The 25,874-nt window shown below is 47.1% G+C and overlaps 1 protein-coding gene across 5 annotated transcripts in view; it reads left to right on the top strand.

Moving 5' to 3' along the window:
• The window catches only part of U2SURP (U2 snRNP associated SURP domain containing), a 1,877,492-nt gene that overhangs the window by 1,283,198 nt on the left and 568,420 nt on the right, over positions 1-25,874 (top strand). For all 5 annotated transcript variants that reach the window (XM_069618259.1, XM_069618256.1, XM_069618257.1 and 2 more), the window contains one exon: positions 20,213-20,369. In XM_069618259.1, coding sequence (XP_069474360.1) covers positions 20,213-20,369 — 157 coding nt within the window. The remainder of the gene's footprint in view (positions 1-20,212; positions 20,370-25,874) is intronic.

Here is a 25,874-nt window from a genome sequence, read left to right as displayed (position 1 = left end):
GCAGCCAGTTTGTTGGTGGGTTGGTGAAGACGCTGCACGCCGCAGCCAGCACTATTCTGCAAGCCCACAGGGCCCAGGGCACCTCACCCGGCACTCCGGTGTCGGGATTAATTTCAGGCGATCACCACTCGTAGTGGCCGCAGTGCGGTATCGGGCCTCCCCCCAGGTTGCATTGGGACAGGGCTGACCTCAGGGGTCAATGTCGTGGAGTCCCAGGGTATCCTCTGGCAATTCCCACCTCACGGGTAGGAAGCCATCCGTGAGGAGCCCGTCCTCTTCATGGGTTGTGTCCTGCGTGGGTGATCCAACTTCCAAACCCGCTCCGTACGGCTGCGATATCCTCTCAGATGGGCCGTCAGTGGACTGGGCTCACTGCCCGTGGAATGGCCAGCCCATCTCTTCTGGGTCTCGAGTAGGCACCCTTGGGCTGTTCCCGGCCTCCTCTGCAGGTCCTCCCAGCGCCGCCTCATTCAGCTTTCAGGCACAAGATGTGGCAGGGGTATTGTTCACAGGATCGCTGGGATCACGGGGTGGATTAAAGTCCCCTGCAGCACCATGTGTGGTCCATCGCTACGGCAAGTTGCTATAGTGTAAGTCCACAGACCCGGCCCGCTCTCCACTCTCCAGAACGGCGGCTCCGCTCCTCCCCCACTCCGCCTTCTGATGCTACGACGAGGCCAGCCGCGGGCAGGGTTTCGTTTATTCCACAGAACGCTCGGATGGGAGCCACAGTGGTCTCAAAAGGTGCCCCGACTTTTGTTCTCCTTATGCATTGGCTCCGGGCCCTGGGTTTAGGGCCGATGGCAAGGATATTTTCCTAGGATTATGGTGCAGAAGCTGGAGCTTCTCAGGTGGCGGCCATCTTTAAATTCACGCAACCTGTGAACTGATGGCAGCCATCTTGATGAGTACTGTTCGCGCTGCGGTGCCACAGCGTTCCCTCCTTAATTCCCCCATCAGGAGGCAAGTTCAGCGCTTCACGTTTCTCCCGATGAGTCTCTGGGTGTTCAGCTCCAGGTGGCTGTATTTCTTTCGCACTCTGCCTTTAAAAACAGGATGTTTATTCAGGATATCTGCCGGTGGCCACATGAGCTCTCGAGGGCTTGCGTTCTCATTGCTCGCTTGCTAGCCACTCCCCCGCCAGTTCTCTTATTCTGATTGTGGCGGCTTTCACTTGGAGTCTCCTGGGCTCCCCCGGGTTGGTGTAACCCAGGAGACTCCACGCGAAAGCCGCCGCAGTCAGAAATACAACGTTCTTGTATTTATGATTTCTGTGGTTTTCCAACCACGGCAATCACAAATACAACAACGTTGTATTTGTAATTGCTGTGCCTTTGCTTATTGCCTTCATTTTACATTTTCTGTGCTTCCCTGGGCTTCTTGGTTACAATTACATCCGCTAGGTGCGTCAGCGAATTGCAGGCCCTTTGCTGCAAACCGCCCATTTTGTGTTTTTTTTCTAGGAAAGGTCTCACTGAAAGCAATGCCACGCTTTCTTCCAAAGGCATTATCAGTTTTTCACCTGTCACAAGCCATAGATATGCCAGTCTTTTACTGGCCACTGCACCCTTCTATGGAAGAGGGGCACAAAACAAAAGTGCCTTGAGTTTCTACGTCGCGCGGATGTCATACTGTGGTAAATCTGATCAACTATTCGCGGCCTACTCTTTAACCCGTATAGGTTTAGCAGTGACAAAGCAGACACTATTCCGGTGGATTATATTGTGCATTGCAAAGTGCAATCAGTCTGCAGACCGGGAGCTGCCTTCTGGCATCAGGGTGCACTGAACCAGGGGGCTCTCTGCGTCGACTGCCTTGTAAAGGGGGGGGGTCCCTGTTAGGGATATTTGCTTTGCAGCAACAAGGTCCTTACTACATACATTTACCAGACACTACAGTCTGGACGTCGCCCGTGGGGCTAATGTGCGTTTTGGCAGGGCAGTGCTTCAAAATCTGCTACTGTAACTTTCTACCCGCCTCCTATGTTCCACTCCGTGGGGAGTTATCATATGAGGAATCTGCGGGAGAAAGGAAATCCATTGAAGGCAACATTACTTACCGTGATGTTTTCTATGGATTCTTCTCCCACAGATTCGTCAATTCCCCTTCCATCCGTCTTTGCTCAGAAAGTGTTGGCAGCTGGTGCACACCTGGTCCCGGGAGGATAGCTCAGCGGCAACGTGTTTGCCTTGGAAGCAAGACGACACGAAGCAACACAGGTTCGATCCCTGGTCCGCTCTTAGAAACCTCTGGGTATTTAAGCGTGTTATAAATGCGCAACTAAGACAAACAAAAACAATTAAGCAACTAAAAAACAAGGGGGGGCGTGGCTTGGCGCCATGGTGAACAGTCCGGTCCGGTGAGAGCTCCCGGCCGCGACGGTGTGTTTACTGATCATGCCCCGGTAAACGTAGGTTTCTGAGCCAGATATCAACCCAGTGCAGAGCTGTAAGGCTGGGGCTGCCCATGCCCCGTCCTTGCCGCACGGATCCTGTGGGGGACCGAGTTTGAGCAGTAATTCCCCGGCGCAAGAGGAGCGACCCAAGATGGCGGTCTGCGGCTCGGAGTGATCCGTCCGCCTTTTCAGCGCCTGAGCTGAGCGGGAACTCTGGAAAGCTACGCAGCGCCGCTCTCGATCGGATGCCCTGAGGCGTGAGCTCCAGAGCCGTGCTGAATGCCTGACTCGGGACGCGCATGGATCGGCGTCCAATTTCGAAGGGAAGGAGCCCCTCTCCTAGACGGAGGCCCGGGATGGCGGCGAGGAAGCATCTAGACGGAAGCCCAGCAGCGGCAGTGTGAGTGTGCTCCCTCTGCCCTCATCGAGCTCAAGCCCTCCTTACCGCAGCCTGCGGGAGTGCCAGTATCAGCTGCCGAGTCCGCGGCTCAGGCGGCAGCGCTTTCCACCTCCGAAGCTAGCGGGTCCTGCTCCTTATCGAGGCCCGCCGTCTCTGCCGGCTGCCTGCGGCGACTTGAGGAGGGCGGAGTGCAGCCTCAAGTGGAGAGGGAAGTCCGCCGCCCCGGACGTACAGACTTGCATTCCTCCCGCTGCATGTGGGAGATCAGCGGAGCTGCCGGAAAGCACACGACGGAGTCCGGGGACCTGCCCCCTCCCCGGCGAGGGAGCGTGGAGTAGGGCTCACACCTCCCCCTTACCGGGCCCCACCAGCTCTCAATCCCCTGCAGCTACGGAGGCAGTGTGTAGCCTGGGGCAACCAGCACATCGGCTGGGGCTGGGAGTGCGGGGCCCCGTTCTGCAGCAAACCGCCATCAGTTACACCTGAAAAGCCGTGAGGAAGGTGGGGCGGAAGATAGGGCGGCACCTGCCGCGTCTCATAAGTGCTCCTTGTGCCTATAGCTGGCCCTCCCCGGTACGGGTCCCGGACAAGGTCGCCCCCGGGTGGACTATTGGGATACCAGCGGGAGGAGTGAGGCTGGATTTTTCCTTCTGTACTGAGTCCCGGCACCCCGGGGGTGGTCCCCCCAGAGGCAACGTTTGGCCTCCGAAGAGGGGGCCCTCCAGCGGGTGGCCTGTGGCCCTTTTGTCCTCCACTTCTACTGACTCTGCCGCAGTCATCACCGGAACCCCATTATACTGGAGAACGCAGCAGGCGGCTATTGGATCCAAGCCATTGCAAAGTCTCCGCACGGACCCGCCCAGTCAGGGAAACGTGTGCAGTAAGAGGTCCCCGGGCATCATACAATAACTCATTCGGGGTGGGGGGGTTGACTAGCTCATGCCCAAGCTCCTAGCGTAATGTCCCGGCAACCGAAAGCTGCCAAACTGACATTGCGACCCTGTTATCCAACAACATGGGAGAAAAAACTAAGAAAGGGGAGCGCAACGATACCATGGGCCCCCCCCCCCCCCGGACTCAAATACTGAAGTACCAACCCAAGTAGTGACCAAAGCTGATCTCTAAGAGCTCCTCTCGGCCATAACCAAGGGGTACCAAAAAGGGACTGAAGAGCTAAAGGGCAAAATCTCCTCCCTGGACAAGAGGGTGGGGGAAGTCGAAACCAGAACAGAGGAAATAGAAAGCACCCTGCTCGAGCAGAGCTTCGAGATTGGAGAGGGCGCCGACAGAATCTCGGCGCTGGAGGCTAGGTGTGAAGCCCTCGAGAACAAACAAGAAGAAGCTGAAAACAGGTCCAGGCGCAACAATATTCGCCTCAGAGGAATTCCCCGTTCCGTCTCCGATGAGGAACTCACCCCCTATGTTAACGATCTGTTCCGCTTCATTCTAACGCTCCCGGACGGAGCCCCCCTGGAACTGGACAGGGTCCACAGGGTTAGAACCAGGCAAAACGCTAAAGTTGCGCCGGATGTTCTAGCAAGAATCCACTTCTACAAAGTCAAGGAACAAATCATGCAAGAAGCTAGAAGTTCGGCCTGTATTAGCATCAGGGACGCCGAAATATCCCTCAACCAGGATCTGGCGGCATCCACCCTCGCCAAAAGAAAAGCCCTTAAACCGTGCGCCGAATGGCTGCATCAGAGGAAAACCACTTACCGTTGGGGCTTCCCCACCTCTCTAATCTTCAACTGGCAGGGCAAGTCCTGGACTATATCTTCCCCCAGAGACGCCGAGCGATTCATGAACCCGGGGTGTGAGGAGGGGCCCTTCCCTGAAAGCTCGGGGGCCCCGGAGAGATCCCCAGGGGACCCCACCAAAGCCTGGTCCAAGATGTCAGGGTGCCGCAGGCCCCGAGGCCTTCTGGGCAGGCCGAAACGAGATAACAACCGTTGAGGATCCGGCCCATTCCTTGGGTCCTCCGGAACGGGCGTGACTTGTGCCCCTGGCCCCCTCCTAGCCCGTCCGCCCTCCGCCCATGTGGGGGCATCACCGAGTCTCAAATGGTACCTATCAAAGGGGCTCACTAACATGAACCTGAAAGTTTACTGGCCAACAGCAGAGGCAATGTTTGCCTCCAAGAAGAGTTAGCACACCGGTCCGGCCGGATGCCCCGTTGGTCGAAGCCTGGTCCGGAAACCTTGTTGTTCTTTGGGGGGGGGGAGAGAGGAGGAAGGGGGGGATGTAAAGGAGAGGAGATCCTCACTTAGGGGATAACTGATGAACTCAGCACTGGGAGACAAGGAACAAGAAATCTTCAAGGCCGATACAACTTACTTAGATCGTAGAGGATGGGTTCAATAGACAAAACCCTTACTATTTCAACCTGGAATGTGCAGGAGCTCAACGCACCAAGAAAGCGGAAGTCAGTGGAGCACAAACTGGACCAGCTTGCCGCGGACATTGTCTTCATGCAGGAAACACACTTGATCGCGGAAGACGAAAAGCGTCTACGGTTCCGACGCTACCCGAAATGCTACTTCGCTTCCGCTACACAGAAAAAGAGAGGAGTCGCTATATTGGTAGGTCAAGACCTCCCACTAACGCAGATCACCACCAAAAAAGATCCGGAGGGCAGATTCCTACTCCTGAGGGGCCTCCTTGTCGAACTACCGATCACTCTGGTGGCTATCTACGCACCAAACAAAGAGCAAGACCAATTCCTCCATAATCTCCTCCCGACCATCGCGGCCTTCTCGGTTGGCCACTTGCTAATTGGCAGAGACTTCAACACCCCCCCAGATCCGAGGGTGGACAAGTCGCTCCCCGCCTCGAGGGATGACTTCGGCAAATCCTTGACCCTGGCGGAATTCCTGCGTCAAACCGAGACGATCGACATTTGGAGATTATGCAACCAGGGAGAAAGGGACTATACATTCTTCTCACATGTTCACAGAGGCTATTCGCGTATCGACCTCCTGTTAACCGCCAACAAATGGGCCCCCTGTGTGGATAACATCCACATCGGACCTATAGCAATCTCGGATCATGCGCCAGTCATGATGACGCTGCTTCTCCATGGAGCTCCAGAACCCAGCCAGAGGCAATGGAAGCTGCAAGACTATATCCTTACCGACTTAGTAGCCAGCTCTGACATCACGGAGGCGATCCAGAATTACTTCACGGAGAACATAACCCCAGACTCCTCAATGGCAACAATATGGGATGCCATGAAACCTGTGATTCGAGGGGTGGCGATGGACTCAACGGCTAGACTTAAGCGCCAAAACCTGCTGAAGCAACAAAAGCTAGAGGTAAGACTCACAGAACTAGAAAATAAGCTCAAACAACGCTACACGAAAACGACCCACCGTGAACTGAAAAGAGCTAAAAGATAGTTGGAGATCCACCTAGCAGACCGGGCCGCTAAAGCACTAATTTACACCAAACAGTATTACTACCTCAACAGCAACAAAGCGAACCGGCTCCTAGCACACAAACTGAAATAGCTCCAAACCAGGAACCACATCCAAGTCCTAGCGGGCAACAGAGGCTCCCTCCACCATTTGGACTCTGAAAAACTCGAGATAATGGTCCAGCACCACAAGGAAATCATGTCAGAACCCCTGACGTCAAATCCAGCTATCACCCAATTCTTGGCCCCGATTCCAAAAACTAAGTCAAACCCATCACTATCCGACTTGGAGGCTCCTATTTCAGCGGAGGAAGTCAGCGAAACGATCCGCCACCTGAAAAACTCAACGCCCGGGCCAGACGGGTTCTCCGCAAAATTTTACAAAAAGTTTGCTCACCTGCTATCACCACAATTGGCAAAACTGTTCAATTCTTTCCTCTCCACAGGCTCCACGACCGGATCCATGAATGAGTCGATTACATTACTGATCCCAAAACCAGGGAAAGACCGAAAGCAATGCGCATCATACAGGCCCATTACACTCCTTAACATTGATGCGAAAATATTCGCCAAAATCCTGGCAAATCGGCTGGCCCCTGCCCTCCCGGAGATCATTCACCCAGACCAAGCAGGTTTCATACCGGGACAGAGCACCCAAGACAACATCCGCAGAACCATCAATATCATTGAGTCAGCGAATAGGTTGGGCTCAAGGCTAGCAGTCCTCTCCCTAGATGCACATAAGGCGTTCGACATGCTCGACTCGGGCTACGTGCAGGAAATCCTCAAGCTTTTTGGCTTCGGCCCGAACTTTGTAAAATGGATCCTTGCTATCTACCAAAGCCCCTCCACAAAAATACGCCTCAATGGGGCCTAATCCAGTACAATAAACATAACTAGAGGCACGAGGCAAGGCTGTCCACTCTCTCCGCTTATGTTCGGCCTTTCAATGGAGCCATTTGCGGACAGGATCCGTAGAAATCCATCAATTCACGGCCTCGCGTTCAAAAAAGCATCTTACAAAATCGCCCTATACCCGGACGATGTGCTGCTGACACTTACTCGGCCAGCAGAATCAATAAGAGCACTATGGCAAACGCTAGAAGAATTCCGCGCAGCCTCAGGCTTCACAATAAATATCTCCAAATCAGCAGCACTGGGCATTATTATCCCAAGAAAAGCCCAGGCCAACCTCGAAGCGGAGTTCCGGATCCCCTGGGCAAAAAACGACATCAGCTATCTGGGTGTTCAGTTACCCAACAAAACTGGAAAACTGTACAAGGCTAACTTTCCGGCACTCTTCAGAGACCTGAAAAACAACATCAACCGATGGAAAAAACAGGAGATCTCGGTTCGGCAGGATTACGGCGATAAAGATGAATCTAACTCCACGGCTGCTATATTACGCTCAAGCTCTACCGATGTCAATTCAGGAGAAAACCCTAAGAAAGCTGCAAAGAGAGATCTTGAACCAAATCTGGGAAGGAAAGAAGTCCCGTATCCCGAAACGCATCATGCTCCGAAGTAATGCCCTGGGTGGCCTTGGGGTCCCAGATGTCGCAAGGTACTGTCTCGCAGCCCAGCTCGCCCCAGCTTTCGCCTGGAAGCTTAGCGCCAACCGTCCCCGGTGGCTACAACTGGAGGAATATTGGAGTAAGATCCCACTTGAATCTTTGCCCCATTGCAAAGAGCCCAAAAGAACCCAGGACCCGGGGCCCCTACCTGCAACAAGAAATACGGTCGCCAGCTGGAAAATGGCGGCCCGCCGGTGGAATTGCAAGGGCACAACAGGACCCCTCACGCCAATCTGGGACAATCCCGACTTTTCCCCCGGAGTCTCACCAAACCAGTTCGGGGAGTGGAGGGCCGGGGGCTTGGAAACCATATCAGACTTCTTTGAAAACGGCCTCCCCTTAAACTTCGAGGAGTGTAAAACGAAATTCCAGATCCCTGAAACGGAAAGGTTCCGCTATACGCAATTGAGATATTGGCTGTCAAACTCACAGATCAGAAAACAAGGCTGCAGAGAGCTAACGGTGTTAGAACTTACCCTCGCAGCAAATCCCCCGAGAGGGAAAAATCTCTGCACTGTACAAGATCCTGGACAGAACAGATCCCGCCCAAAAAGAACCATATATGCTGAAATGGGAAGAAGACATCGGAAGACAGCTTGACCCAGAGGAATGGCAGCACATTTGGTCCCGCGCCCAGAAAAGCTCAAAATGCGTAACAAACGAAGAAAGTGCCTTTAAAGTTTGCTACAGATGGTATATGACCCCGGTAATCCTAAACAAATGTAATTCAGCGATCTCTGCTCAATGCTCGAGGGGGTGTGCGGACCAAGGAACTCTGTTCCACCTCTTCTGGACCTACCCGAAAGCCTCCATATTCTGGAAGAACATCCTGGAGCAAATCAAAGGAATCACTGGACTCACCATCCCCTGGGAGCAAGGTATCACGCTGCTGGGTGCGACGGGAGACGGTCAATTCTCCCTAACAGGTTGTCTGGCGGACCTCTGCTCCCATCTCCTTACTGCTGCCAAAATTACCAACGCCAGACTCTGTAAAAACCCAGAGGGGCCGTCCACACAGATGTGGTGGTCTAAATGCTGGGACATTGTTGCAGCCGAAAAAGTTACAGCCATCAGACTAGGCAATAAACCCAAATTCGACCGCGTATGGGCCCCCTTTCTGGACTATGTGCAGCAATTCCCCGGAGTAGCGAGACAGCCCCCTTCCCTTCGCTGGTTGGAAATTCAAAACTGAAAAGAACGTAGTAGGAACCAGGTCGAAGAGTGACGGGACTTCTTTGTGCCCCCCCAACCTTAGGAACCTCCAGGCCAAGTTCCCCAACCTCGAAAGTCCTGCGCCGAGATCTGCATCCTAAAACCAGTCAAAGAGACGCACTGAACCCTTGAACCATTACCTTGTTGAATACAGCCAGCCTTCTACCTCTGATGTGTGCACAGCTCCTTGTCCCCCTATCCACCTTCCCCCCTCTTCAGTTATGATTTAAAAGTTTTATTTTTGAAGTGAACGCATGTTTGCCTAGTTTTAGCCATAGAAAGAGGCGCTATTTTCCATTAAATGTTTTAACAAGTTTGCAAAGTATGTAATTCTCAAAGAATCTGTATGACTTGTTACCAAAATAATAAAAACAATGTTGGAAAAAAAAAAACACAATTCCTGTAACAGCGCCTTGATGCCCGCGGGCTGTGTGAGCACTTTAAAAAAAAATGCAAATGCACCTATTTTTAGTGAGTAGACACCTGGTGATGGTCCTAGAGTTAGTTTTCTGTCTGACATGCTACATGTTTTCTCAAACCAATATAAAAAAAAAAAGTCTTCTGATTCCACAAAGGTTTCTTCCCACTGGGAGGTTTGTTATTGTTAACCTCTTATAGGCTGTTTAGCCCTTGCATCTCTCGCTATTTTCCTCTGTAGCGGTCAAGCTATGGGAAAAAAGGGGGAACTGAGATATGCAGCCTAGTGACATGGAATATATACAACGTCACGTCCGGAGACAAGGATTGAGCACTGAGCAAGACGGATCGACGGCTGAGTAGAGGTCTACTATGCCCCCTGTGGAAGAATTTTCAGACAGCAGAGCTGGATGAGGATATCTATCAGATGAGGAATATGTGGGAGAAGAATCCATAGAAAGAACATTACATTAAGTAATTTGGTATCCCTACATATTATCCCCACCCAAAATATCGCCGTACACATGGTTGTTTGTCTCTCCATAGGCGATATTTTGGGGGGGATAATTTGTGGGAGCGCGGGTTGTGGGGGTGTCCCCCGCACATTTAATAATAATGCGAGGTTGTACCCCGCAGGGTGCTTGGCTCAATATCGCCGGGAAAAATAAGGCGATATTTTTGTATCACGATATTTTTGCAGGATATTAACACATGGAACCAGTAATTTCTCCTTCTGCATAAAATGTACTTGCTTGTAACCTGCATAAATCTGCATACCTTCTATGTCAGAATATAAAGTACTTGTTTCTTAACATTCTTGTGTGGGCATTGCCTTATTTAATGTTATACTTATCTGACATCACCCAATCAACCTCCTAGGAATTTACCTTGATTGCTCAGCCATTGCTACCGCTAGGTGAGACAAGCAAAGCTTGTGGAAAGCTCTGCTGCCTCGCAGTGGGTCAATTCCTCCTGACCACACAGAGGAGTGAATTCTTTCAAACACTGTTAAGTATCCTTTTCTTTCTCAACTTATTTTTTAGGGAGATATTTGAGAAGCCAAAAATAGCAGGGTCTGAGACCCTGAGTGAAAAAGGAGCAAACAAGTGAAAGTTGTATGCTTGGCAGGAGACTAAACCAATCAGATACAATCCTATGTTGCGAGTCTGTGACCCACGCCCTTGTGAAAGGCAAAGACCTGAGGTAACAAGCTACAAGAGGGTCTGGGACCCTGTAGAGAAAGAGAGACAGCCCTTGAGAGGACAACAGCTTATCAGGGGAGTAAACCAAGCCGTTCAGATCCTTGTGAGTATCTGACCTGCACCCACATAAAATGTTGAGAACAAGAGGGTCAAGTACGCTGAAAGTGAAAAGGATATAATCCTGTGCTTGGAAGGGAAGTGTGCCAAGTTGGTGGGATAAAAGAACTATGAATCTGAGAAGTATATCCTTGTGCAAAGTAGAAGAAGTCTAGGCGAAAGGAGTACAACCCTAGCCTTGGAATCCTATACTTATGAACTCTGTTTATATCATCACGTTTGATTGCCCAAGACTGGGAACTTTTCTGTTATTTGGAACTACCATGAACACTTTACTTTGGGAAGAGATCATCCTTGCATAGTTGGTTTAAGTTGTTAGTGATAGGGACAAAAGTAGGCTTTTGAGACACAACAGTGACATATTTTTTGGTTTTAGACAGCCTGATGATTTCACTAGTTTTCTTTGTATCCCTAAAGCTAAAAGGGGTTTCCCTGCCTCAGAGGCATTTTGCAACCTTTTCTTGACTAATACAAGTCTGGACCCAAAAATATGCCATCATTGTGTCCAAGCCTTACTTCTGTACCCATACGCTTAAAAAAAGAAATAAGGGGTAATTAAGACCTCACCCTTCCTAAACTAAGTGTGGGTATACAATTCAAAGGGCTAAGGAGTTGTAACTGTTGTGTTTGGTGACAACCTGCTTTAATACTTTACCAACATGCGTAATAGCCATTTTGGCTAACCAAAGTCTTTTGTTCGTGGAGACTCCAAAAATTGAGTAGTGTTGTGAAACCAGTATCCAGGCAACTGTACTTTGTAGACCTTGAATGTGATTGGAGACTGAGAATTGCCTTCTATGGTAATTTCCTGATGTGATCTCGAAGAGTTGAGGAATGCTTTGTTGTGCCTGTAGTTGTCCTATGGAGCTGGTTTTAGTTTGCCCACAAAGATGCTTGGGGTAAGTTGTTGTGTAGTAGCCTACACTTATTTGCTAGCTACCGGAGTTCAGGTGAGTGCAGTCTTGGCAGCACTGTGCGCTGTTTCTACATGGATCCTTTTGTAAGTTGTACTCCCATAAAAAATGTATAGCTTGCACATAGCTCAGGTGAGTGTGGTCTTGATGGTCTGGTTCGGGCTGAGAAGGTAGTGATCGTTGGCCACAAAACTCAAAAGCACTACGCAAGCTATTTTCTACTTCTTTTGAATCAGTTGTTTGGTGGCTCTTAGCTGAGGTGGCATATATATGCTCTTTGAAGTAAACAGCCGGTGGCCCCTATCTTGACCACCCAAGCCTCACATACTGACGTAAATCCTGAAATGGAGACTGAATCTGAGAGCAATATTATGCTTAGGAGCAAATCTGACAAAGTAACATCTGTAGGAAAGACTACAAGGAAAAATTACATCTTACCTCCACAATGTTGGGAATTTTTCTATTTTGGAGGGGTTGGTGGTGGAGAGCCCTCCTAAACCAGAGCTCCCACAAACTTGCATGAAGGATTTAGAAATTCACCAGGTGACTAATGTGGCAGCAAACGACTTGAATTGTGTGAAGATGGAGGATTCCATCCAACAATGGAACTTAAAATCTGACTCTTTGAATACTGGAGCAACTGTTGCATCCACTGTTGCATTTTATTTACATAATCTGTTTAATTCTAATAATTTGAAAACATCGAGATCCTTTGAACATTTTCACTCACCTCGGCTTATTTGGGAGTCCCAGGGTACTTTGGGTCAGCCTGAACTAGTAGCTTTATATTTTGTTTTGATTTCCCTTGTTAAATTACATGAGAATATATACAAGGAATTAAAACATCAGGAAGCTAGCTTAAATACCATTAATTCTAAACTCTTTTACTGAGGGTTTTATCTGCACTAAACCTTGCACTGCATTGGCCACAAAACGTCTTGTGGAAGCAACTATGCCATTGGTCTAATCCAATGGCAAGGTCTCCAATTTCTCCATCTTTGCATGAGAAGACCCCTGTTACTCTGTACCCCAACCCTATCTCTTACATCTGAGGCGGCATCTTTCATTATTGAATACTCGACTGTTACTGTGAAGGATCTGTAGAAAACTCCAAAACATCCTAGAAACTTATCAGCACAAATAAATACAGGCTCTAGAAAGTTTCTCTGTAAATTAAGACTTTCTTAACTTGATTTCACACAAATGAATCGAATTCCCTGAATAATACCCCACAAAGATCCAAGAAGGGAACCCATTTGATATCTGCTAGTGGGTGGAAGTTGGGCTGTTAATAAGAGCCAATAGTGCTCTACTTCTTGAGGTAGTGCCAAACAATCCACATAGTATTCTAAAGCTTCTATTAGACACTACTTAAATCCTATTCCAGAAAAAACAAGCCATGAAAAACTCAATTTGTGCCTTCTTTTCACTTATTCCACGTATGAAGAGTGATGAATTAGTTCAGATCTCACATCCACCTGATGAGAATACAGCATGCAACATTATGCCCACAAAAGAATCTTAAATGTCTGCATTAAATGCAAATTCAATTTGTGCATGTTTACAACAATCAACCACTAATGGTAATTTAATCTTAAAAAATCTATCTTTACGCAAGACTTCCTTTCTGATGTAAGAGCAAAATACGAAACAAACCTGAGATAATCATGGAGTAAAATCTTCAAATGGCAAAAATAAAGAAGAATCTTATTCAGGTGGCGCGGATAGGAATAACTGTATGTCTGCCTAGAACGTTTGGCCAATCGGAACATTGTGTCATATTAGACATATTAATTTTAATTTATTACAAAATATCCCGAGACTGTGAATGGATTCATCAAATGACACCAAACAGTAAGAATTTACATCAGATAATAGATATGACTTAGTAATAAGCCACCTGTTTTCTAGTTTTCCACAACTCTATTATTGAAAGACGCTTATTCCTTCCTCACTATGTGCTATAACATTTATGGTCCATGTGAGTATAATCAACAGATGAAGAACAATCCAATTACTTGCAGTTCTCAGATGAATTTGTCTGGCTCAAATGGGGACCTGCAAATTCAATTGGACACAAGTCCTCTCTCTTGCGAAAGAAAAGTTATAAAACACCTGTTCCAAGCCGCAAAAAGTTGGTGACATTGCTAACTGGTCAGCTATTACTTAGGTCCTGCACTTCATGAACAAAGAGGAGAAAACAGTGCCATGAGTGAAATGTCCCACTATTTTTTCATTTCTTTCTTGGGACCCTAGTGATCATTCACATTTGTTTTTTCCTCAGTCTAACAGTGTAAGGATTTTGCCATTCTTTTATTGTAGAAAAACTGGCTATTGGACAAATGAATGCTTGATGGATATGAATTATTTTACCATCCAACGTGTAAGGGTAGCTTTCCGTTCTTCCTTAAATCCAAAATGTGTTATATGGGAAGCTAATTGGACAAATATCTTGGGGGTTTAAATAACTTGGATTCGTAATGGGAGTAACTTGGGCAGTGTTTAATAGGTTTACTCAATCTTTATTGTTTGTGTTGAAATCATGCCATGAATCGTGTGGGGGATATTCTGGTGGAAGGTGACTTTAATTCAGACTATCACCCAGTCTGTCCATTGATGCTCCACACTCTAAAGCTTCTAAATTGAGAGGTAAAGATACATTAGATCTTGTTTGTGGGGCTTACCTATTGTTAATGGTGATAAAATGATATTCCGGCTCAGTCTACATGGTCAAGAGGTTCCTCTTTCTCTATAATCGATTATATTTTTTGTATCGAAAACATTTTATGAGAATTGTGTGTACTTGTAGGTTGATCCCTCTCTGGTAAGAGACCACGCAATGCTTCACATTATAAAGACCAATTTTCAGAAAAGTGTAGTTGTATCGTCCAATACCGACTTGTTGGCGAACTATCCAACAAAAAAATTCTTGTGGTGTCCACAAACCATTGCTAGATTACTAGATTTAACTCTTACCTTTACTAACCTTTACTCGTTACCTAAAAACAATCATGTCGTCAATTCCTTTTTTAGGGAAAATGGCCAGTACTTTACGAGACATCCGAGGATGCATTGCTTTGATGAGGCTGTTGCTATGAACAAAAAGGACTTGAGACACAACTTGCACTTATTATGTGTTTGTAACAATGAAAAATCATTAAACAGAAAAATATAAAGCAAGCAAATACAAATTGGCTCAGGTCACGCAAGAACTTAAGGTACCAATGAGATGCGGAACAGATGCTAAATGCATTAAATCCATCCAGGAATTAATGCAGGCAGAAACAATTCAGTATCTAACCTAAATAAATCCAATTGCTGAATCTTTGTGGACTGCTTACTTATCTAAGGTTTTTACCTCTTCAAATTCTGAAATTGAGAGTTCACTTGTTTATAACAATACTAACTATTGGTTTTTCACATTTGTAGAGGATGACATATGTCAACTAATTGTAAGAGCTAACCATTCATGTGTGGCGGGTCCAGATGGGATGCCAGTGTTGATTTTCAAGGGTCCCATCTAATGATCTAATGACAGACCTATTGCCCTCTAGGATTCGGCAAGTACATTTTTTTCTAGCTGTCATTTGGAAGAAATTAGAAAAATGTATCAATATGGAATTAGAGATGAAAATCAGTCAGGTTTCAGACAAGGCATGGAGCCTTCATTAAATGGTTATATTCTCTCTTTAATTCAACAACAATCTTGTAACCACCAACATCCTATTTACCTGGCGTTTGTAGATTTACCTCTGGCTTTTGATAGGGTAAACCGGGTCAGACTTTGGTGTAAAATTCCAGCAATGGGCTGCCCTGAGGCTATTGTGAATACCCTGAGCTATCTGCATACTGATACTGCTGTGCAATTTTGTTTATTAGATGCTAGGGGTTCACTCTCTGATGCAATTAAAACATATTGTGGGCTTTGACAGGGATCTATGTTGGCCCCAATCCTTTTTAATCTATAGATTGCTGATTTGGGGAGAGGACTTGAAACTTGTGACACCTTTCTGCCCAAAATTGGGGCATCTGCATATCAGTCATCTCGCTTATGCAGACAATATTGTATTATTAGATCAAATGCTGGTTGTACGTCAGAGATAGTTGCAGCTCTTATAAATTATATGCAAGGCTTAGATCTGGAAATTAATCCTTTAAAATCAAAAATTCTAATGTTCAATCCTGGAAAAAATAGATATGTGAAGTTTAGCTGGTATATCAACACGCAAATGGAATTGGTGGAAAGTTAGAAATATTTAGGATGTACCATTATACAAAACATCTCTCTGACAGGGGCCTTAAAGGAATTCTATGTTAAGAAATTCATTTTTTTTGACAGAGGTGACATAAATTGACATAAAATATGGTAATTTTTCGATCCATCCATGATAAAGTTTTATAAATGCAAAATTGTGCCATATATAACCTATGGAGTTGAAGTGAATCCATTTAAGTTAGTGTGGGTGTTATATCTTGATGGTCGTGAAGATTATGGGGCCTCTGTCCCCAAGTACCGTAAAGGGAGATACACAATAACTCCCTGATCGATCCTTGAGGCCACAGGTATTGAGTGCCGGAAATGCCAGGAACCAGGAACACCGGAAAAACCCCGACCGCTGTAAAGCAAGCAATGGGTAAGTACAATGACAAGGAAAACTGGCGAGGATCACAATTTAGCTTAATACTAAATGGCTTACCAAGGTGGAGGGGCCCAAACCCTAAGTAGTACAGACAGGATGGGAGGTGTTCTGTGCAGAGACAGGGTGTAACTGGCAGCAACAGGTGAGGTAGGACACTGGATGGCAATCCGGATGGACTTGCACCAGAATACCTGCGTGAGCTGGAATGACAAGTTCCGGTGTTGCTGAGCGTGGGGAGATCCGTAGGCAATCCGATAGGAGTTCTGAGGTCTAGACTTGATGAGCACGCCAAATCCAAGGGTGATCCAAAGGAAGCCAGAAGCAGTCCAAAAGTCTGGTAACCAGTAGAGCAGAACGATAACCAAGGGCTTGACAAGAAGAAGTCTGAAAAAACAGTCCGTGATTCAATACCGTGATCGTAGTAACAGGAACGCCAAACAGTGCCGAAACAAGTCAGCTGTGAAGCACTGAACGAGCGTTCCCTCACAGTATTTGAATGGATAGAGGCTTGTCAGGTGACCCTGTCACATGACGCGAGGTCCCACACGCTTCCTTGTCACGTGATCCGAAGTAACAACAGTCGGCTGGGCCTTCCGGGTCAGGTGATGATGCAGCAGGAGGGGCCGGCGGTTTCGCCGACCAGTTGCGAGATGCCAAGGTAGTTGCCACTAGCGAAATGGATGCAAAAATTTCACATGCCCATATCCAACCGGCTGTTTCCATGCGTGCTGCCTGTGATGTTGCTGTTGCTGCCGCCCTGCATGAGTGAAGTGGGGATCTATGGGTGGGGAGTGGACCGGGACCAGAGAGGGCGGTGGTATTAGACCTGTGGGTGCCTGCCTGTGGGGTATGTAGGACAGACGGCATAACAGTGGGAGAAATTGGAAGGCAGGATATGGAGACAGACCCTGAATCTTCTATGGGATTCCCAGCATCAATTATACACCATGAGCTTGGACTTCAATCTATTCCAGGCCTATATTGACTGGAAGTCGTTATTATTGTATGGTAAATTACTTAAGCGCCCCCTCTTGTTCTTTGTTCACCAAGCTTCACGATTTACTTGTGAGACAATCCTGTCCTGTTCTAAATTGGGTTATAAACGTAAAGAATATTTTAAATTATTTAGACACGTTTGAACAAGGTCTAGTTGAATTTCCATCTAGAATCAAAAAGAAATTATAGTGGATGAATTGGATTTGAACCAGATACCAAATAATGAAGTATAAACTATTTAGATGTCCTCATATTACAGAGAAAGTTAGATAATATGCCATTCCATCATAGAACATCACCAAATAGATTGTGTAGAATACATTTTTTGTGATTTAGGTTAAATCTATATCCCACTGTGGAAATAAGTGGTATTCGCACAAATATTCCTAGAAGCCTAAGAACATGTAGATACCGCAAGGACGTAACAGAAGAGGAAACTTTGGAACATCTATTGATGGTTTTCCCTACTTAAACACCAAGCGTGCTCTACGTTTTTCTCGCTTTATTGATACTTTTGGAAAGATGTCAACCTTTGCCATCTGAAGCAGCATTGTAAGTAGGAGTCAGATCTCAGTATAATGCTGCTATTAATTACATTTGGGAAATGCTTGCTGTGAAATATAAATGTGACATGTTGACATTGTTTTATAATATCTTGTGAAGGTTTATGTCCAGTTCGGATATGGATAAGTATTCCTTTCTTTTTTTTATGAGAAAGGTTTACAAAAACCATGACAAAATAATTAAAAAAAAGATTGGCTGGCTACCAAATCTTGCATGTATTTATCATTGGTGGTTTCGGTTAACCTACACACTCTGGTTTGTCATAAAAGCTGACAATTTGCACCAAGTACTTTGTTTAACTGCTGGGATTTGAACTCCCCAGAGGATGACAACAGAAGCTCTGCACCAGAAGCTTTTAGACTTGTTTCTGCCTCTCTCCTGTTCAGAGGAAAGTATGTCTATTTTTCTTTGATTCATTGGGAACAGATGGATCCATATTTCAGGAGGTGTTTTGTGACTATAAATTTGGGTACTCCTGTGCTACTTTACGCATGAGCATTTCATCCTCCTGACATCCTGGAGTATTTGTTTCCTCTGTCGTAGCCTTTACTTTATGGTTCATCTGTGTAACAGGACCCTAGTACAGTCTTCCTGGGATGGGAAACTCTATTGGTGTGTCCTACTGCACTTTCTTCAAACAATAAACTGCAACCCATGAAAAGGGTCGTCACTGCTGAAACAATTATCACAAGACTCGGCTTAAATTTTTACTGGGGATCCCTCTAACCTCAATAGTATTGTGCTCATTGGTCCGATCCCTCTTGGTCAGGGCTTTGTTTTCTGGCATTGCTTATCTGCCTGGCAACAGCGACGTCCCCTGCTGCTGCTGCTACAAAGATGACACACTGCAGGATCCTCAGCAGTGTGGCTTTGTCTGCTCCTGCGTATATCTTCTCAGAGGTCCCTTGATGCTGATGGAAGTGCTTGTTGTTGCTCCTCCCAAGCTTCGGCCGAAGCTCTGGGTCCTGGCTATCTAGCAGACAACGATGACCTCGCCTGCTCTTGAGGTATCTGGAGGCCCTGAAACTTAGCTGCTGTGAGCCAATTTCTTCTCTCATATATCCTTTTGGGGGTCACCTTACTCACTGCTGGGGCTGTGTTCCATTTTTACAGGGCTGTAGGACTCCACTGCTGAGCTAACTCATCCCGAACCAAATTACGTCTTTCCTTGCTTGTGATATCAGTACTCACCTCTGCAGTCTCATGTTCTGGTGAGTTCATCTTTGATAGGATTTCCTCTGGTGGGTCCTCCTATTCTTGGAGAGGTCTTCTTCAAATCTTAATGGATTACAGGGCATTGTATGGCAACCTACTTACCTCCTATGTTTGCATTTTCCTATTGATTTCAATGGGCCTTTAATATTGGACTAATATTGGTACTTGGAGGTAATTGTGTTTGAAGTCTGTGATCCACGTTAGAAGTCCTGATGGACTTTGTGGACTTGTGTAAAAGTTTTATTGTGTTGTGCAACCACTTTTTCTTTTTTTCTTGCCATACCCTAAAAAGTTATTTGATTTACTTACCTGTTAATATTTCATAATTCTTTCCCATGTACATGATTGTAATATAGAATATATTTCTACATACATGTCAGGTGGTCCTTCCCTCATGTAATAATCAAAAGTATTTACTGTACTTTTAAACTATGTCATCATTTTCTGGAGAGTTGCCTTGGCTGTTCTGGGCATTGTACCATTTGGAAAGTCAGGAACTCTAAAGAAACACCCTGTAAACCAAGTAGGTTGATTGTATCTGGGATCTAGAAATAGAGCCTACAATGATCTCTTGAACACTGACCCACCCTTTGTCCTTCATCTTTATCTATGCTCGAGATGTGAACAGAGAAAAGGATAGCATTGCCTGAAGCCTGCATGGGCACATGCAGGCTTCAGACAATGACAGGTGATTGAACATTGCGTTCTTGCATGTGTGCAGGTTCCCCTTTTTCTATTTTATTTTTTTTTAATTTATTTAGTTTGGGTTGGCTAATTAAATTAACCTTTCAAACATAATTACTTTTATACAAAACACATACAATAAAAGGCAAGGTATGCCAGTCGACAGATAAAAACATCATACAATATCACATGTGATTAGCATGATTGATCATATAATCGGAATAAAAAAAGCAATCAATTACTCACTTGGGCAAATTGGGCATAAATGCCTATTTGTACTTTAACTGTGATAACAATATTCTGACTTTGCCCAGCACCCATTAGAGTCTTCAGTAAGTAACTGTGCTTTTTAGTATATGTTATTCGTATGTGTAGCAGTCCGTTATCTTTTTCTTGGTTTCTGCTCTGTATACATGTTGTAGAAAAACATATGCTTCCCAACTAAAATAACTTGATATATTTTAATCTAGGATCTACCAGATGACCTTGATGGTGCTCCTATTGAGGATGAGTTAGATGGTGCGCCTTTAGGAGATGTGGATGGGGTTCCTATTGATGTTGAACCTATTGATGATATTGACGGTGTTCCTATAAAAGCACTGGATGATGACCTTGATGGTATACCATGTAAGCACTATCTATCTTATTATTCCTCTTCTAATTTTAAGCAGCTGTTTCTTCTTTGTATTTTCATGTGTCAGAACATTGAGATTTAAAGTGTTAACTATTCATTTTGCATATGTTATTTGACTTGAAACTTTAAAAATGGTGCTCCAGGCCTAAATTGTTTAAACCTTGTGGCAGTTACAAAATTGCTTACACAATGCCCTATATTTTTCTCACAATCTACCATGTGAGGATGTAAAAAATGCTGCTATGCCATTTGTGACGATACCCAGATGTGGTCCCTTCTCCTCTAGGGGGAACCCCTTCCCATCGGGCCAAGGAGGTGGAGCCACTACCCGATAGTCCCCCTAGGTTTGGTACTCAGTGGGTGGATCTCCTGGGGAGGGAAGCCCCCTATGGCATGAGTGATGATCTGGGGAGGGCATGGTATCCCCATTGCCCACCTCACCCTAACAAGCCTTCCTCAATAGCCCCCTACAAAACTATCCCTAGTGTCCCTTTCGGTTTCCATAAGCCCAGTATGGTAGGGAATACTGCGAAGAGGAAGAGACCAACTGACTCACTAGAAGCCTTCAAGATCAGCACTGACACGACGAAGATATCAACAGACTCACTAGGAGCCCTCAAGGTCCGTACTGGGATGAGCAAGAGGTGTGGCAGCATAGAGAGCACCTCTGTGAACCATACTGAGCAGTCTAGTCTTTATAGACTTTCTATTGGCTGAGGCATGGATAAAATAGAAGAGGGAAATTCAAATACAGAGAGATCTACCGCGAGCAGAGCGGAGCCAAAGCCGTACAGAAGGGAATGGCCACTGCTGGGGATGCGAACCAGTAGGTTTGGGCTTCCACACTGGTTCAGCTGTGGACAAGTCAGTCAAACCCCACAAAGGAAGGAGCAGCAGTGAGACGCCGGCCATACGCCTACGAAGAGCAAGGTGTGCTGGACTCGCTCGTGAGAACGCTGCAGCGCATGCAGGAGAGAAACAGTTAGCGACTAGTGTTAGGAAAGATTTCATAATTGTAGGTAATTTTCCTTCCATATGGCAACCCCCAAACTTTTTGCTGTTGTTTTACACCCTGATCTAGACTTCACCAGAGAAGCGCAGCCTTCCGCCGCACTCCTCTGGGCTTTCGCTCCATTGTTACGGGGAAACTGACATGCCCTTAAGACAGTCAGTACCGGGAGACTTCGTTTCCCTTAGCCATTTCCTCATGTTGCAGCTTTTGAGCAACATGAAACAAGAGTGCACCGTAACTTACATTACCGCGCTCTTGGGTCTCTAGTCATTCCAATGGCCCTAGAAACTCTCGCTGGACTTATCATGAAATGTGCAAGTGTGTCACGGACGGGACTGGTGGCAGCTATCGTTTCTTTGTGTTTTGAACCCCTTTTTGCCATGTTAACCGTGCTTCCCACGTTTGGCCCAAGTGGGAGGCCTGGCATCCAAAATGGCCATGCCAGGAGTTTCTTTGTCCTGTCCGCTGACCGTCTTGCCCCTTCACCTTCCCCCAGGTCGAGCCGACCTGGGGCAGTCCTTATTTGGTCATGCACTTTCCCGCGAAACACAACGCTTTTGCGGGCTTCTGCATGCCTTGTGTGTGCCTCCAGGATGTGGGCTGGGATGTCTGTTCCCAATACACATCCTGGGTGCCAGAGAGTCTAGAGTGTCTTGAATGCCTGGGACCACCGTGGTCCATGATAGGTCCACGTATGGTATGAGTGTTTTGTGAGCAGATCTCCCATTGGGTCCTCTCCGTTTTTGGCGCGAAGGGAACTCTGGATAAGAGGAGGCTGGAAACCCCACTACCATGTCGATCTCCTGAGTTCTCACGAACAAAAGATAAGGAGCCAAGTATCCTGCAACTAAGAAGCTGAGTCGAGGAATCGCTGGTGACCCGCTGAAGGTTTGGCACCCTGCAATGCTGTCGTCCTGTGAGACCCCTCTGCCTCTGATCGAACGAGAAGGCCTGTACTGACGCTTCGACCCTTTAGAATAGTGGGAACAACTATTCTCGGCATCTTCACCAAATCCTGTACGTGAGCCTTCGGAAGCGTCCCTGGGCCATCCAGAGGACTGACCAGCCTACACAGGAACCTTGCTCTGTCACCGCTGTCTGGCTTACTGCTAATTCCGTGTCCTCGGCACTCTCACACGATTCGTACACTTGGCATTCCCAGGTCTGAAGTGCGACGTTGTAACGCTCACCTGATTCCCACGGAGGCGCAGGTCTGGCTTCGAGTGCTGATGCTTCTTCAATGGTGAAGCGCAGGACTCTGAAGATGGACAGGAAGGGCCCCTCTACTCTGGCTTCTCCGGCTCGCAGGAATATTCCCCTGTGCGTAAAAAGGGAGTATTACCTACTGACTGAGTTATGCTCAAGCCTCCCACTCTCTTCCAACCCTCCACGATACCCTTCCACGATTCCCTGTGAAGTCTCACCTTAGGGTCAGGAAGGATGAGCTCTCCATCCTGCTTCTGATGCAGGGGCGCGTTGAAACCCAGTTACTTCACTGGATTGAGGATTATGGGAGTTCAGGTAAGCTTAACTATTCAGGTAAGGCTCTGTAAAAGTTCTGTTGCAATTTCAAAAGTCCAAGCTTAATAATAATGTTCATTGTCTTTTTCCCCTTAGGGGCGGGGGTTCGGAATGCCGGAGATATGGCGCCGACCCAAAGTGATACGTGCAGTTCCAGTAAATGACAGGTAAGTTCTGGATGAGCGCTCGGGTGATGTCTTTGCATTCGCTCATTCAATGTCTTTGTCTTTTTTCCCCATAGGGGCCGGGGTCCGGATGCCTGGAAGCGGCAAGACCCGAAATGAAATGGGAATGACCCAACAGGTAAGACTTAGAAGGAAACTGAGCTTTTCCTATTCCCTTCCTTCTCTCACCTTGTTCTTGTCTTTCTCTCTAGGTTCTGGGAAGTGGCTGTGGATCCGGATGACCGCTGCTGAAGATGGTGGCGTCCAGGAAAGGTGAGTGAAATGCAGCGCTGCAGCGATCGTAGCGAAATGCTTTTAAAATGATGTCTTCCTTTTCAGGATCGTCGGTGTGATGTCTCTGTGGTGCTCATTTAGCAGGTAAGGTCTTTTGTCTCCCTTTGCAGGTGACCCAGGATACTGACAGGCGTGGCTGAGGTTCAGATGCAGGAGCTGACACGGTGAGCGTCAAGCTGCGAGGAGCAGAACAACGCGAAGTGTGAGTTGCTGATCGGGTGTGGTTTAAATAGCTTTGGAAGAAGTTCCAAGTGTGTATCCTTCCTCCGATCAGGTATGTATCCTTCCCCGACAACACCCGGGTGGAAAGTAATCCCACAGGTAAAGTAGTTCCATTCAGGCCTCAAGAGGGCCTGGATGTGGCAGCATGGTCTGCATCAGGCAAGTGCACATTAAAACACTTGAACACATGTCTAGCTGTATGAGCCTGGCGCCTAAGGCGCCAGGACAGGGGTCCAACATGAGCCTGGCGCCTAAGGCACCAGGACTGCGTCCAAAGGGCCCCAGCTTGGGCCCGCTGGCACTCCCCTGGGGGAAATGATGCCTGCCTCTGGGGTTGCTGGGTCGGACCTGGCTCCTTGGAGGTAAGCATCATGAGAGTACCCCCCCTCAAGGCCCCTCCCAAGGTTCTTCCCTCCGGGGGTTTTGGCTTGTTCGGAAATCTCCGGTGAAACCTTTGTACTAATCGAGGTGCGTGGACATGGTTACTAGGCTCCCACGATCTCTCCTGAGGTCCATATCCCTTCCAGTCAACAAGATAGAAGAGTTTCGACTTTACCACCTTGGAGTCTAAAATGTCTTTAACTTCGAATTCTAATTCCCCTTCAATTTGAACTGGATCTGGAGGCTTGGACAATCGGGTTCCTGGTTGTACGGGCTTCAAAAGTGATGCATGAAAAACTGGATGTATACGCATATTGGACGGTAGATCCAGTTTTATGGCCACTGGGCTGATTATAGCCTTGATGGGATAAGGTCCTATGAATCTGGGATTGAAGGTTTGCGGGCCTTTGAGGGATAAGTGTTTAGTTGCTAGCCATACCTGGTCTCCTACTTGGTAAGGAGGAGTTTTACTTCGGTGCAAATCTGCGTTTTCTTTATACTTTTTCTTGGCTTGCTGTAAATGAGTTGCAGCTTCTTTGAAGGCTCGGGTTATTGTGGAATGCAGATGATTTACTGCGGGCATTTCCAGGGTCAGAGGTGGATCTAGGTCAGAGGTCCGAGGATGGTGACCATACAAAGTATAAAAGGGGGTTTGTCCGGTTCCAGAATGCACTGAATTGTTGTATGCATATTCTGCGATCCAAAGGATGTCTTTCCAATTTAACTCGGATTGGTGTAACATGCACCGAAGATATTGCTTGAGAGTCTGATTGGTTCTCTCGGTTTGTCCGTCGGTCTGGGGGTGGTGGCTGGTGGATAACCGCACATCTATTTGTGCTAGTTGGAAACACTTCTTCCAAAAATGGGAGATAAATTGACTTCCACGATCCGAGACTAATATGGAAGGGAAACCATGTATGCGAACTACATTCTCCAGGAATTCCTTGGCCAAGGTGGAAGCAGAAGGCAAACCCTTTAAAGGGATAAAGTGGGCCATTTTGGTGAATAGGTCCACAATTACAAGGATTGTGTTGTAACCAGCACAAGGAGGCAGGTCGGTTATAAAGTCCATTGACAGGGTGTGCCATGGTGCCGGTGGAATATCCAAGGGTTGAAGTAGGCCGGCTGGCCTTTTCTTTTGAGCCTTGTTTTGGGCGCAAATTCCGCAAGACAGAACAAAAGACTTTGGGCCTCATTACGAGTCCGGCGGTAACCGCGGCGGTAAAACCGCCTGGTTACCGCCGGACTCGTATTACCATTCCGCCTCCGTGATTCCCGGAATTACCGGGACATTACAACCCCGGTTTTCCGGGAATCACGGAGGCGGAATGGTGTAAATCCCCATTCCCATTGAGTCCTATGGGACTCAATGGGAATCGGGATCATGGAAACACCGGCAGCATCTTGTAATGTTGCCGGTGTTTCCTCGTCCGCCTGCATGAGGGAGGTGTTAAACCCGCCAGGTCAGACCTGGCGGGAACATCACCTCCCGCCTGCAGGGGTCGGGATCAGGCGGTCCGGAAACAACGGTGGCGGCGGGTTTACCGCCACCGTTATTTCCGGAACGCCAGGGTCGTAATGAGGCCCTTTGTCTTTTCTCCAAGAAGGCCACCAGAAGTGACGTTTAATTTTTTCCTCCGTTTTAGCGATACCAGGATGTCCTTCCATTAAAGATTCATGATGATGGGCAATAACAAGTTCTTGCAATTCTTTACTTGGCAGAAACAACCGCTCCTGGAAGTAGGGTAAGTCATCCTTAACGGTGTAATGAGGACCCTTCTGACTCCATTCCAGTAAGGTTGAAGAGTCTAGAAGTTGTTTTACTTGCGTTTGGATGTCCTCAATAGTGTGCAATGAAGTTAAGGCTAAGATTCTTTGCTCAGGTATGATGGGCACAGGTTCTA

The sequence above is a fragment of the Ambystoma mexicanum genome, chromosome 10 (genome assembly GCF_040938575.1).
Source record: "Ambystoma mexicanum isolate Mex_15411 chromosome 10, UKY_AmexF1_1, whole genome shotgun sequence".
NCBI classification, from domain to species: Eukaryota; Metazoa; Chordata; class Amphibia; order Caudata; family Ambystomatidae; genus Ambystoma; species Ambystoma mexicanum.
This window is presented reverse-complemented; position numbering and strand designations above follow the sequence as displayed.